Consider the following 15,015-nt stretch of genomic DNA (forward strand, 5'->3'; position numbering starts at 1 on the left):
ATATTACAGTAAATCTGGATGAAACTTGGCACAGAGGTACAGTAGGTGTCCCAGAGGAGGGGTGTGTTGAAAGTTGGACATCAACTACTAAGGATGATTTTTAATGAATTTTTGAATATGCAACCAGACTGTCACTTTGGTTGTATTGGGCTGTTCCATTGCAATTTGTGTGCGCGCGCGCACGTGTGAGTGTCTAGGCTTTCAATCGGGATATAAAGCGAAAAGGCGCTACCGTAAAGACTGGTGTAAAAGCGCAAGGAAATTAATGCGGCGGAGAAGAAGCGGCTGGCTTGACCGCGGCTCACAAATGACGGCTCACTTGACCGCGGTGACCATCTGACACGTACAAACCGCTAAAGTCACCGTTTGTGTTTGTGTTTCACTACATGTCCCGTGTTCTGGCGCTGGTGTGAGTTTCCAGTCGGACATAATTTGGAAAACACTTGTGAAGTCACACGTGTGGCTGACCGGGGTCGTCATCGAGGTCGAGTGGAGGTGTGTTGGGAGGTGAGTGAGTGCGTGGGGTTGTTGGATGTGGTGATGTGGAACATAAAGCTGTCGCTTTGCTGGAGCTGTGATGAATCTGTCACAGCGTCTTCGTGATCCGAGCACCGCTTTATGACCGAACAGCTTCACCGATGCCCCGTCAGCCCATCCTGATCCGGGACCAATCCAAACATCGTTCGGGTAGAAAACTCTGTTCGCAGCGATGCTTGCGGTGTGGGCTGTGCTGTGTTTACAAGCTTATATGGACTGAATCTGAATGTTACGAGCTTCTGTGGATGCTATTACTCCTTCTGACCAGAGGTGTCGCTGTGCGCCAGGTGAAAGAGGCGGGAGAAGCTAAGAGTTTTGCTAAAGTGCCTAAAAACGAGCCACAGGCTGGTGTGTCCACTGGTGATCAGTCTTTTATTCCCACTCAGTAGAGCTCTGTGGATCAGCTGTCTGCTCCACACAGCTGATCCACAGACTGGCTCAGTGGGATGATCAAGTGTTCCCAGTTTGCTCCAGCAGACATTGGCCAGTTTAAGTAAGGCTACGTTCACACTGCAGGTCTTAATGCTCAATTCCGATTTTTTGATCAAATCCGATTTTTTTGTCTGCTTGTTCACACTACACATAAAATGCGACATCAAACGCTCTCCAGTGTGAACGCTCAAAGCGGCCCGCATGCGCAAAAGAAGATGTCACACACAACTCGCTCTGTTTAGACCCAGAGCAAACAATATTGTTTGACTGATTGCCCTTAATATAAAGACTTTGGACTTTATGTTTCCAGATTTTTGCTTTAAGTTATTTTGTTATTTACATAATAATGTAGATGACCTAATAATGATCCTTTTTGCTGTTTTAGAGGAGCGGTGCTTCAAAGGATAGTTGCAGATTTCTGTCAGAATCTGCAGAAAATACAGTAAAAATAAAATGTTCACATTTCTCCAACGTTGTCTTCCCAACAGTTTCACCGGATGGTAGGAAATCGTTCGCGATGTCCTATCGGGCGCTTCTCCGGCGCTGATAATTGGCGTCTGTCTTGTGTCAGTGACGTAAAAGACGGATTTAATGCGACTTGACCGTTCACACAGCAGTCGCTTTCTAAAACATCGGATACGTATCGGATTCAGTACCACATACGAAAGTGACCCAGATCGGATTTGAAAATATCGGATTTGTACGGTGGCCCTGAGAGGCCAAACGGACTGCAACTTCAGAAAACACTTGCAAAAAGAAAAATGCTGCAAAAAGAAAAACACTTGCAAAAAGAAAAACACTTGCAAAAAGAAAAATGCTGCAAAAAGAAAAACGCTGCAAAAAGAAAAACACTTGCAAAAAGAAAAACGCTGCAAAAAGAAAAACACTTGCAAAAAGAAAAATGCTGCACAAAGAAAAACGCTGCAAAAGCACACAAAGCACAACGGAAATAGGAAAAAAGACAACGGAAATGTTTCTGGGGAGACAATAACCGGACGGACCAGTTGCACGAACCAAAACATGTATGTATGGCTGTATCCCAATTCAGGGACTGTTTCCCAATTCAGGGTCTGCAGCCTTAAAGTACGCAGCCTTAACGGTCCTTAAGGGCCGCACTCAAAGACCGCTGAGGCCGGCTTGTAGGCTTGTGAGATGGGACGGTCTAGCCTCCGTCGCGCTGCCCAGGTTGCCTAGCAACCATGATACTAACAGCTGGAAACGTTTCATACAGCTTTGTTTGACAGAAATGAAGGAGAACATATTTTGTACATTTGTTTCTACATGAGCTTTGTGTGATTTTCTAAGTATCTGAGGCTGATGATTTTTGGGCTTCATTTCTGTACTGAACAGTCATTTAAGATTAGCTAGTAAATAACAATTAGCTCATGTTGTTCATGAGACTAAAGTCATCTCACTTTGGTAATGTAAATATAATATGGCCAATATTTTATTAATCATTATTAGTTATTACAGCAGTGAACATGAACTCTGTGCCAAACACTGAGCTTCAGTAAAGATTCAAGTTGCATTTATTTATATTTCCTATCACCTTAAATCTTCACTCAAAGACAAGCATCTTTGACAGTGTATATATAGATGTATTATATATAAGAGACAAATATTGTTTTTTTTAATATGTTGGCATTACTAAATTTGGCTCAATGCTTATATATGTGTGGAAGAAGCAAATGTACAAGCTGTGATAGCTGTTTCTGATAGAATGAAGAGTAGACTGATATATGAAATATTCCTTTATTGGGTGAGAAAATCAGACCATGTCATAACTGCTTTAAGTCATACAGAATAGATATCAGAGCCTTAAACAGGCTGACTTCTGCTAAATGGGTCAAACTGGGCAGAAAGTCTACAAACACATAACATCCTTATAGAATATGATGTAACACTATAGATCAACTTACCTCAGAATATATAAAGCATATAAACAATTACAGCAATATGATGCAACAAACACAGCAGTGCTACTAATCCAAAATACTCAAAGCTTCATAGAACTGAAACAAACATTTATTTTTAGCTCCATTCTGCTGCTGATACATACTTTAGGTTTCTGAATATTAAACTTGTTGCTGCCTTTCATAGTGTGTAACTTGAAGGCCCTGAGTACTTTCTCCCACACTGAAAACACTGGGATGATAACATTATTTGAACATTACCTAATAAGACTGATTCAGGACAGACAATTAGTTATGTTAAACTTTCCTAGCAGTCCTTCACAAACAGGGAACAGTCTGTCTATTCTCTCCATCTGTCAGCTGCTGCTGGCTCTTCCTCCTCCTCTTCCTCACACACTGCTGAGTTTGTCCTGGTGGATCATCAGGGGTGCAAAGCCTCACAGATGATGTGCAGCAGTGGGTCCCTCAGTCTGTCCTCACTCTGGACACTTGCAGTTGTCACACATGGAAATCAAATGTGTGATAAGCTGCAGGATTCAAACACAAGTGTAACTTATAAATACATGTTCATACTTTTATTCCACAATCAGAGAGAAAGAAACAGAGAGAGTGCAGGACAGACAGACAGGTGACAGTCTCAGGTGTACACACTGCTACAAAACAGCACAAGAGAAGGAGGATTTAGTGTTTGTGTTATTACGAGTGCTAAACAAGAAGAGTTCCAGATGGTCCAGTGGACACATGTGTGACTCCTGTGATTAAAGCATCTTTCTTTCAGCTTAACGAGTGAACCGTCAGCTCGTTCAAACACACGTTAAAGTCCGTTTGGCTCGACACCACCGAACAGAGGCAGCAATATAACATAGCTAACATTAACAGTGCAGTGAATCCTGCTTGTGCCGTCATATTCAGGACTGCAAACCGAGCAGCATCACTAACTTTCAGCTTGTTGTGTTTGTGGATATATGACTGACTTTAATTATCCATAAAATCATCAGATTCTCTGTAAGATTAAGGTCGACTATCTAACTGCGTATAAAGTAAAGGCTTTAAAACAAAGTAAATGCTGAAAGTACAAACATCGCTAATGTCACATAACTTTGCCGGCATGTGGCCAACAGTAATGTTTTAATGTTCCTCATTATTAAACATTTGCACATAAATAAGTGACATAATATTCAGAACTTACTTTTGAAAGTTTACTCTTTGGCCGCTCCACTTCTTTGAAGTGTCTCCCAGTGCACTTGTTAGCATGTTTTGGTTCGTGCAACTGGTCCGTCCGGGTATTGTCTCCCCAGAAACATTTCCGTTGTCTTTTTTCCTATTTCCGTTGTGCTTTGTGTGCTTTTGCAGCGTTTTTCTTTTTGCAGCGTTTTTCTTTTTGCAAGTGTTTTCTGAAGTTGCAGTCCGTTTGGCCTCTCAGGGCCACCGTAGATTTGTGCCGTTCACACTGTCATACCAAGATCGGATACGGGTCGCATAGGGGCGAAAAAAATCGGATTTGATGCGCTTTCGCCTGCAGTGTGAACGTAGCCTATGACACAGCTCAACAGCGCTCACCGTGCAAGAAAAGGAGTTTGATATAGGAATGATCAGATAATGAATTCAGTAACCTTCAGTGTGTTGCTTTAACTCTAAAGATATTCTCTGGACTTGTGTGCAGACTGAAAAAGATGCCAAAGAAAAGCAAAACTCCGAGTGTAAAGAGACGGAGCGCTGACCAAGAGCAGCCCGCTGTTAAACGAAGCAAAGAGGAGCAGAGCGACACTTCAACCCTTTGCTTCCAGAGCCCAGCCACACTGTTCGAGAGCCTCATCCAGCCAATGGGGACAGATCAGTTCTTCTCAGAGTATTGGGAGAAGAAACCTCTTCATCTGCAGAGGTCTGATCCTGGCACAGCCTTGTACTACCAGTCTCTGTTTCAGCTGTGTGACCTGCAGAGCCTGTGTTCTCAGGGTCTCGAGTACTACAGGGACATCAACGTCGTTCGCTGCGTCAACGGCAAGAAAAAGCTTCTGAACAAGGAAGGCCGAGTGAAGCACAGTGTTCTCAATAAGATCATGAGTCAGAACAAAGCCACCGTCCAGTACCACCAGCCGCAGAGGTTCAAGGTGAGTATCATGGCTTTGCTGCCTTTGGACCAGTTTGCATTGATGGTTCATCCACCTGTTTCCTTTTTGTGTATGTAGTGTGTTTGGTGCACTGCCGCTGCATGGCCAGCTGTGATGAGCAGTTGTCGTCTGCACAGCTGTTTTGGCACCCTCGCCTCTGGACCGCACACATCACCAGTACATGAAACTGAAGACTTTTCTATGCCCGAGCATTGTTCACAAACCCGTGTTTGGATGTTCCATGTACACATTTATCTCAGACCATCTCATTTCCTTTTCACCAAACAATTTCATTTCTTGCCGAGCACCTTCGTTTCTTCTTTTCAACATCCACCACCTCATGTTAGACTAAACCAGTAACACTGCAGCCTGGTCTCCCCATGGGGCCTCACAGGTGTCGGGGCTCAGTCAGGCTTGGCTCACTGTTAGTCTCTGCAGCCTGTTTGCTGCCGTGCTCAGCTGTGTTTCGTGTGATATCTCTTGACAAATGTGGTGTTTCTCCACCCATCCCAATCACCTGATCTGATGTGTTGTTGAATGTAGTGGGGGATTTGTCTCCCACTGAGTTTCTGCCCTGTTCTCATTGATCTTTCCTTCTCCTCCTCATCTGTGTCTCTGTGGGAATTTTCCTCTTACTGTCCTTTGAAGAGTAGCTCTGCCGGGCTCGTCCCAGTTGTGGATTGTAACGTCCTTCCGGAGTTCCTTTTTCCAGTCTAATCCCTTGGATCGTGCGATGTGCATCCTTTTCATTAGTGAAGCGTTTTGCCACTTCACCGTTGGCTTGTGCCCACTTGGGTGTCAAAGATAGGAACTGTGTGCCGCTGTGTGTGGATATTGTGTCTTTATTTGTGCTTTAATGTCAGTCACCCTGGACATGTTTGCACCCACTCTCAGCACATCTAGTTGAATTGCAGTTTCCTTGCTGAGTATTGGCTCTCCCTGCCCTTAGATCACTATGACCTCGTGTTTGGAACTAGAACACGCGTCTCACTGGGATGGACACTTTGGACAAGTTGGAGTACAAAGGTTTGCCAGCTGGCTTTGAGGACATCTCCCATGTGTGTTATGTGTGCTGTTGCTTGATGCAGTAAAGTCAGCTGGCATTACAGATCTAGTTCACCAACAGTAAATGTCACTGTGTTTTATCTCTCATTACAAACGTATAATTTGGCTCTGATTCTGTTTGCACACATCTCACTGTTGGTTTCCACTGTATTCTCTGCATGATTGTCCTGAGGCACGCCTGTTCCTTAGCAAAGTGACCCCTAGATGTTCACATCTTAAGCACATTTTATCTGTTTTCTCTTTCCCATCTTCACAGTGTTTGCTGGTATTAAATTTCCCCTCCATCGCTGCCATCTGCAGCTTTACTCGTTCACACTGTTCCTTGATCTCTGAAGTTCAAACCAGTGTCACGTTGGCTTCTTGCAGCAACTTTCCCTTCACATAGTCCAACATGTGTCACCGAGGCATCCACCTCCTTGGTCAGTTTTCCGTCTGCGTGCAGTTCAGATGTGGTCAGCCACCTCGTCCCCCTGCAGTCCAGCACGGCACGCTCGGCGTAGCAGTCAAACTTGAGCAAAGGCTTGTTGTCCATATTCCTCGATGAACCTGTGCTTATAAGATTTAACTACGGCTCGTCGCTGTCACATGTATGTAACACAGCTTTTGTTCAGATTAAAGTCTTCACTTCAATCAGCCTGAACTGTTTAATTTCACACCCACTGTGAACATAGGCCAGAGTTCAAAGATCATGACGCTGTCCAAGTACCTGTGCAACTAACACTGTGCATGTGGAGCCAGCTCTCAGCAGGTCTTCTGTGTGTTGTCAGGATGAGCTGTGGAGGATTCAGGAGAAGCTGGAGTGCTTCTTTGGGGCTCTGGTGGGCTCGAACATCTATATCACCCCAGAGGAGTCGCAGGGCCTTCCACCTCATTATGATGATGTAGAGGTACAACAATAACTGAGGATGATGTGAGTAATGTACGGTCCAGCATACATGTTGCTAATCTCCATGGTGCTCTGTGCACAGGTGTTTATCTTGCAGCTGGAGGGACAGAAACATTGGCATCTTTATAATCCTACTGTTCCACTGGCAGCTGAATACAGCGTGCAGTCAGAGGACAGTATTGGCATCCCAACTCATGATATTATACTGAAGGTACAGCACTCTATATTAGCTAAAGCAAATATGATCTGATTCTGCAATACATTCAATTCAATTCAATTCAATTCAATTTTATTTATATAGCGCCAAATCACAACAAAAGTCGCCTCAAGGCGCTTTATATTGTACAGTAGATCGCACAATAATACATACAGAAAAACCCAACAATCATATGACCCCTATGAGCAAGCACTTTGGCGACAGTGGGAAGGAAAACTCCCTTTAACAGGAAGAAACCTCCGGCAGAACCAGGCTCAGGGAGGGGCGGCCATCTGCTGAGACCGGTTGGGGTGAGAGAAGAAAAACAGGATAAAGACATGCTGTGGAAGAGAGACAGAGATTAATAACAGATATGATTCGATGCAGAGAGGTCTATTAGCACATAGTGAGTGAGAAAGGTGAGTGGAAGGGAAAACTCAATGCATCATGGGAATCCTCGGCAGCCTCACGTCTATCGCAGCATAACTAAGGGAGGATTCAGGGTCACCTGGTCCAGCCCTAACTATATGCTTTAGCAAAAGGAAAGTTTTAAGCCTAATCTTGAAAGTAGAGATAGTGTCTGTCTCCCGAATCCAAACTGGAAGCTGGTTCCACAGAAGAGGGGCCTGAAAACTGAAGGCTCTGCCTCCCATTCTACTTTTAAATACTCTAGGAACAACAAGTAAGCCTGCAGAGCGAGAGCGAAGTGCTCTAATGGGGTGATATGGTACTACAAGGTCATTAAGATAAGATGGGGCCTGATTATTTAAGACCTTGTATGTGAGGAGCAGGATTTTGAATTCAATTCTGGATTTAACAGGAAGCCAATGAAGGGAAGCCAAAACAGGAGAAATCTGCTCTCTCTTTCTAGTCCCTGTCAGTACCCTTGCTGCAGCATTTTGGATTAGCTGAAGGCTTTTCAGTGAGTTTATAGGACATCCTGATAATAAAGAATTACAGTAGTCCAGCCTGGAAGTAATAAATGCATGAACTAGTTTTTCAGCATCACTCTGAGACAGGATATTTCTAATTTTAGAGATGTTGCGCAAATGGAAGAAAGCAGTCTTACATATTTGTTTAATATGTGCATTGAAGGACATGTCCTGGTCAAAAATGACTCAAGGTTCCTCACAGCATTACTGGAGGCCAAGGTAATGCCATCCAGAGTAAGAATCTGCTTAGATACCATATTTCTAAGATTTTCAGGGCCAAGTACAATAACCTCAGTTTTATCTGAATTAAGAAGCAGAAAGTTAGCGGCCATCCAGGTCTTTATGTCTTTAAGACATTCCTGCAGTTTAACTAATTGGTGTGTGTTACCTGGCTTCATGGATAGATAGAGCTGCGTGTCATCTGCATAGCAGTGAAAATTTATGCTATGTCTTCTAATGATGCTGCCTAAGGAAGCATGTACAATGTAAATAGAATTGGTCCTAGCACTGAACCCTGTGGAACACCATAATTGACCTTAGTGTGTGAAGAGGACTCTCCATTTACTTGAACAAATTGGAGTCTATTAGATAGATATGATACAAACCACTGCAGTGCAGTACCTGTAATACCTACAGCATGTTCTAATCGCTCTAATAGGATATTATGGTCAACAGTATCGAACGCTGCACTGAGGTCTAGCAGGACAAGCACAGAAATGAGTCCACTGTCAGAGGCCATAAGAAGATCATTTGTAACCTTCACTAAAGCTGTTTCTGTGCTGTGATGAGCTCTGAAACCTGACTGAAACGCTTCAAATAAGCCATTCCTCTGCAGATGATCTGTTAGCTGTTTGACAACTACTCTTTCAAGGATGTTTGACATGAAAGGAAGGTTGGAGATTGGCCTATAATTAGCTAAGACAGCTGGGTCTAGAGATGGCTTTTTAAGTAAAGGTTTAACTACAGCCACCTTGAAGGCCTGTGGTACATAGCCGATTATTAGAGATAGGTTGATCATATTTAAGATCGAAGAATTAATTAATGGCAGGACTTCTTTGAGCAGTTTTGTAGGAATGGGGTCTAAAAGACACGTTGATGGTTTGGAGGAATTAATTATTGAAGTTAACTCAGAAAGATCAATTGGAGAAAAAGAGTTTAACTTAACATCGATGGTACTAAAAGTAGCTGTAGATAATATTACATCTGTGGGATGATTATTGGTAATTTTTTCTCTAATGATAAAAATTTTATTTGTGAAGAAGTTCATTAAGTCATTACTAGTTAACGTTAAAGTTTTAATGTTCATTTTTATTCAAACGTATGATCATCTTTGGGAATGTTCACTAGGAATGGGCTGGGGTGGAGAAGTCCCTGGAAGAGCAGTAGTAATGGTTCCTTAAACGTTTCTCCCACAGAGGTGGACTTTATGGAAAAAGAAAAGGAGCCCAAATCAGACGTGCTTGACTCTGTTGTCTTTATTGGCTCCCTGTTAAATCCAGAATCAAGTTTGAAATCCTTTTCCTCACACATGGTCTCGAAAAATCAGACCCAGTCTTATCTTACAGACCTCATAGCGTGGTATTGCTTCAAGTAGAATGGGAGGCAGAGCCTTCAGTTTTCAGGCCCCTCTTCTGTGGAACCAGCTTCCAGTTTGGATTCAGGAGACAGACACTATCTCTACTTTCAAGATTAGGCTTAAAACTTTCCTTTTTGCTAAAGCATATAGTTAGGGCTGGACCAGGTGACCCTGAATCCTCCTTCAGTTACACTCCCACATGAGAACAAATCGCTGGGTTTGAATTAGGAATTTCATGTGAATTTTACAAGGATGGGTCATATTCCAAAGTATTCCCTCTTTGTGTAACGACTACTTGTGGCTGATGTCACTATGTGTCACAATGATTGAGGTCATACAGCTATTATGAAACAAAGATACTGTTTGAAGTTTTTACACAGAACAAAGATTTTTGATTTTAATTCTTAAACAGGCGAAGTTTGAACAGTCATGTCATTGTTTTATTATGTGAGACATAATTGAACTTATTCTATTTATATGTACAAAACTTTTAACCGAGACCAGTAACACAGAACTCTTTCTGAGTATGTTAATCACAGTGTTTTAAGTATGAACAAGTCTTCTCTCTGGACAGGCTGGAGATCTGCTGTACTTTCCTCGGGGAACCATCCATCAAGCCAGAACCCCAGCAGGAGTGAACTGCTCCATTCACTTAACTCTCAGCACCTACCAGAGAATGTAAGCTTCTTCTTCTTCCCCTTTTTACCCCAAGCCCTAAAAGGCATATAGTAGCAGATAAAGGCGGGCAGTGTGGATGCCTAATTTTGTGAATGTGCTAACTGGAGAACAACGTAGTTTCAGATTGATACCATAGGTCAGCGGTCCTGAACTGCAGGCCTCGAGGGCCGGTCTCCTGCAGGTGTTAGATCTCACCCTGGGTCAACACACCTGAATCACATGATTAGGTCATTTCCAGGCCTCTGGAGAACTTCAAGATATGTTGAGGAGGTCATTTATCCATTTAAATCAGCTGTGATGGATCAAGGACACATCTAAAACCTGCAGGACACCAGCCCTCGAGGCCTGGAGTTCGAGACCCTGCCATAGGAGCATCTACTAACTCAGAAGAGTTCAAATTCCATGGCGTTGACCTGAGAGGTTACACTTAATGAAAATCTCATGATTCCAGTGACTTGACAACAAGGCGATGTAGAATTTTGGAAGTGATTTGTTGTTTGTTTGTTTTACAAAGTATCAACTTTGATAAAAAAGATATTTTCTGTCAATTAACAAAAAAGTTGTGCAATCCCAGGACGGTCTGGAACATTTCCTGGAATTTGACACATTAATTTCTTACAAAATAAACCCAACGAGTTTTGCTGACAGATTTTTTTTTTTTAAATTAATTATCATGTACAGAAAACTGTGATGTTCTGTTGAAATTGCACTTCCTTTTCCTTTATTGGCATGCCAGGGAGTAAGTGTGCAGTAAAACTACTTCCCACTGATCCAGCACACGTTGGCCAGAACACTGACATGAACAGACTCGTACTCGACTCAGTAGAACAGACGTCTGCTCAGCAGAGTAAAGTCAGGGCACATCATCAGGTTTTCAGCCAATAAGAAACAGAAGAACTGGTCCTGTTCAAAGCTCCAAACACTGATGACAGATGGGTTTCTTAAGATGACGATTATTTCTGTCATGCTCAAACAAAACTGGTGTGTGAATGAGATCCAAACCAGTTCTCTGTTCCTATTCAGTCCCACACTGTCCCACTGTCCCCGCTTGCTGTCAGGTCATGGGGAGATTTGCTGTTGGACGCATTTCCCAGCTTACTGTGTGACCGCAGCAGGAGGGAAGTCAGCCTCAGAGAAGGGATGCCCAGAAGACTCTTACTGGTAATTACGACAGTATGAACACCATCTTTGTATTCCCATGACATATTATTCCAAACTGATACTGACAGATGCTTTTTCTGTCTGTGACTGCACGCTGAAGAGTCTATGACAGTATATGAGATTGTTTTATAGTACTAGTCAGAAGTTTGGACACAGCTTCTCATTTAAAGGTTTGTCTTTAGTTTCATGACTGTTTACATCGTAGATTCTCACTGAAGGCATCAAAACTATGAACGAACACATGAAATTATGTAGTAAACAAAAAGTGTGAAATAACTCTCAAAACCAGCCTTTGCTTTGATTACTGCTTTGCTCACTCTTGCTATTCTCTCCATGAGCTTCATGAGGTCGTATCCTGAAATGGTTTTCCAACAGTCTTGAAGGAGTTCACAGAGATGCTGAGCACTTGTTGGTCCTTTGCCTTCACTCTGCGCTCCCAAACCATCTCCATTGGGTTTAGGTCAGGTGACTGTGGAGGCTAGGCCATCAGGTGCTGCACTCCATCACTCTCCTTCTTGGTCAAACAGCCCTCACGCAGCCTGGAGGTGTGTTTGGGCTCATTGTCCTGTCCTGGCATGTGGCTGCAGGATGCTGTGGTAGCCATGCTGGGTCAGTGTGCCTTCAGTTTTGAATAAATCCCCAACAGTGTCACCAACAAAGCTCCCCCACACCATCACACCTCCTCCTCCATGCTTCACAGTGGGAACCATGCATGTAGAGACCATCAGTTCACCTTTTTAGCAATTTTATGGACTGACTGACCTTCAGTTCTTAAAGTAATGAGGGACTGTTTCTAACAGTTGTCAAATAGGCCTGTCAGCTGAGTACCAACCTGACGTCTGCACAACACAACTGATGGTCCCAGCGTTATTAAGAAGGCAAGAAATTCCACAGATGAACCCTGACAGGCACACCTGTGAGGTGAAACCATGTCAGGTGACTACATCATGAAGCTCACTGAGAGAAGGCCGAGGGTTTGCAGCGCTGTCAACAAAGCAAAGGGCGGCTACTTTGAGGAATCTAAAATATATGTAGAGTTATTTATACATTTTCTCTTTGCTACATAATTACACCTATCTTGCTTATTATATTAGATGTCTTCAGTTTGTATCAGTTTGAAGAAGTAAAAATAAAGAGAAACCATTAAATGAGAATCTCTGTCCAAACGCTTGACTGGTAGTGTGTGTAACATCTGCAATATGCTGTTTTTAATTGACTCATAATTACTTAAAGCTGTGTTCTGTGACATTTTTCCCTGAAACTGGAACAATGTTGAGATAAACGGGTCCTCATTCTAATGCACTGCTTTCAAAGTTTTTAGAAGATTTATATTTTAAGAATGAATATAAAATAAAAATAGCTTCAGAAGAGAGCGGGGTCTGTATTTGTGCCTCTATCATTACAGCTCAACTTCTAATGCTTTCTGAATTATGTTAAATATGAATGAGATGAATTCACAGTCACATGGATTTGTGTATGTAGAGCAGCAGTGAAGGCCTGCACACCAACAAGCGGCTGGCCGCCTGCCTCAGATCTCTGGCTGACGAGATGGAAACTGGGATGCAGGAACTCGGCTTCACTCACATGAAGAGAGACTTCATCATGAACAGACTACCTCCTTACTGCCAGCAGCAGCTGTCTTCACCATGTATGTTATGGATGCATTCAGATCAATTTTTCAGTGATGTACATTTGTGCATATAAACATGTGGTGTGTGTCACAGCTGGGAAGAGTCCTGCCTTGAAGGATACAGTGATTCTGACCTTTAATGACCACATGGTAATAACAGTGGAGCCCCGCCCACAGAGCACAGTAAGTCCTTTAAGGCTGTTAAGTACAGAAATGTGCAGCACTGTTGGGGCGCTGTGTGTGTGCTCTAACAGTGTGTTCTGAACTGTGTTTGTGTGTTTCAGGACGACGCCACAGAGCTGGTAGTATTTGTCTTGCATTCTTTGAAGAACCAGAGGGAAGGTCACATGATGGGCGACAGCTGTGATGACCAGGAAGAACGCAGCATCTCCACGGTAAATCCATACCTCGGTGTTGGTCCTGTGTCCTTTCATATTCATAACACATGTTCAACATTGTTCTGCTGCAGAGGTGCAGAAATCGACCGCCACAGATATTTATCCTCTTTGACGAAACCTTCAACAGCCACGAAACAGTTAGTGTTACCCTCGAAAACTGAAACTGCACATTTGTCCATGTTTGGTTTAAAACGAGTGTTTTTAAAGGTTTTTACCCTCAACTGTAAAAGCTGGTCGGGTACTGTCACTCAGATCAGGCAGTGTAGGAGGTTCACACTGACACCACAGGTGCTGCTGCTGAACTGGACGAGTTCAAATCTGTGACCTCAACATAAAGGTCAGAGGTCATGTTTTCTGAAAGTCTTGTTAATGCCATAACTGGAGAACAAGCTGATGTAAGATTTTGACCCGATAGGTGTGTGTACTGGGAGGCTGAGAGTAAGCACTGGCAGCTTTATTTATACAGCACCAATTCACAGCAGTCATTTCAAGGTGCTTTATATAAGACCCCAGACTGTGAGGCTGAGCGTCACATGCTGAAAATATCCACGAATCAATACCAATGAGACGTGCAGCTGTGTCATATCATCAGGTATTTGAAGAAGGACCTGGGTTTCTCTCCTGATTGGACATGGACAGTGGGACAACGAACCACACTACATGGATGTGTATTGAACATGTGTGTTGAAAAAGGTCTCCACCCCAACCATGCCATATGTCTGTGTCTGCAGGGCTTGCAGTTCCCCCTGTCCTACCTCCAGGCCCTGCGGCAGCTCCAGCTGGCAGAGCAGCTGGTTGTTGCCCAGCTTCAGCTGCCCACACAGGAGGACAAACTCAACCTGGCCCTTGCTCTGTGGAGTGAGAACCTGCTGCGTGTCCTGTAGTTCACCTGCAGTCAGCTACTGATGTACACCTGACTGTTATCAAAATGTCGTATTTGTCTTTGACCTCTTTTCCTGAATAAAGCTGGTATTTAAAGATTGACCTTAACAAAGTTTTGACAGTTACTGCTTGAGCTCAAATGTCTTCTTCTATAATGAGGATTAACAGGAACGTCACTGGGAAAACCTGGATGGCTCTGTGTCCCTGTGCAGTAACAGTAGTAATAGTTGCTGTGTGCTGCTGCTGTGTTGTAGCCTCTCACTGCTGTAACCATAGACTAGACCTGTAAAATCAATGGGCTCATCTAGTTCATGATCTAATGCAGGGGTCTGCAACCTTTAACACCCAAAGAGCCACTTGGACCCGGTTTCCACGCAAAAGAAAACACTGGGAGCCACAAATACTTTTTGAAATCTAAAATGAAGATAACACTGTATATATTGTTTGGTTTTTTTACCTTTATGCTTTGTGCAAACATCTAGAGTAAGTAAGTAAAGTTTATTTATTAAGCGCTTTTCACAGACAGGCAGTCACAAAGCGCTAAAGCGCTATTAAAATAAACAATACAATCAATAGACATTATACACAATGTAAAAGATCAAATGTAAATAATAATAA

General features: G+C 43.1%; 1 protein-coding gene across 3 annotated transcripts; it reads left to right on the top strand.

Moving 5' to 3' along the window:
- Nucleotides 1-232: 232 nt before the first annotated feature.
- riox2 (ribosomal oxygenase 2) lies at nucleotides 233-14,505 on the top strand. Of its 3 annotated transcripts, none has more exons than XM_031730358.2 (10): nucleotides 233-507; nucleotides 4,546-4,993; nucleotides 6,826-6,945; nucleotides 7,027-7,155; nucleotides 10,223-10,326; nucleotides 11,385-11,487; nucleotides 12,970-13,135; nucleotides 13,212-13,300; nucleotides 13,402-13,512; nucleotides 14,247-14,505. In XM_031730358.2, exons 2-10 carry the CDS (start codon nucleotides 4,556-4,558, stop codon nucleotides 14,397-14,399), a joined length of 1,413 nt encoding a protein of 470 aa, XP_031586218.1. In that variant the 5' UTR covers nucleotides 233-507; nucleotides 4,546-4,555; the 3' UTR covers nucleotides 14,400-14,505. The 3 variants fall into 3 exon arrangements, with proteins under 3 accessions (XP_031586218.1, XP_031586226.1, XP_031586235.1); XM_031730366.2 differs by lacking the exon at nucleotides 233-507 and adding an exon at nucleotides 514-687; XM_031730375.2 differs by lacking the exon at nucleotides 233-507 and adding an exon at nucleotides 697-824.
- Nucleotides 14,506-15,015: the final 510 nt, after the last annotated feature.

The sequence above is a fragment of the Oreochromis aureus genome, linkage group 10 (genome assembly GCF_013358895.1).
Source record: "Oreochromis aureus strain Israel breed Guangdong linkage group 10, ZZ_aureus, whole genome shotgun sequence".
NCBI lineage: Eukaryota > Metazoa > Chordata > Actinopteri > Cichliformes > Cichlidae > Oreochromis > Oreochromis aureus.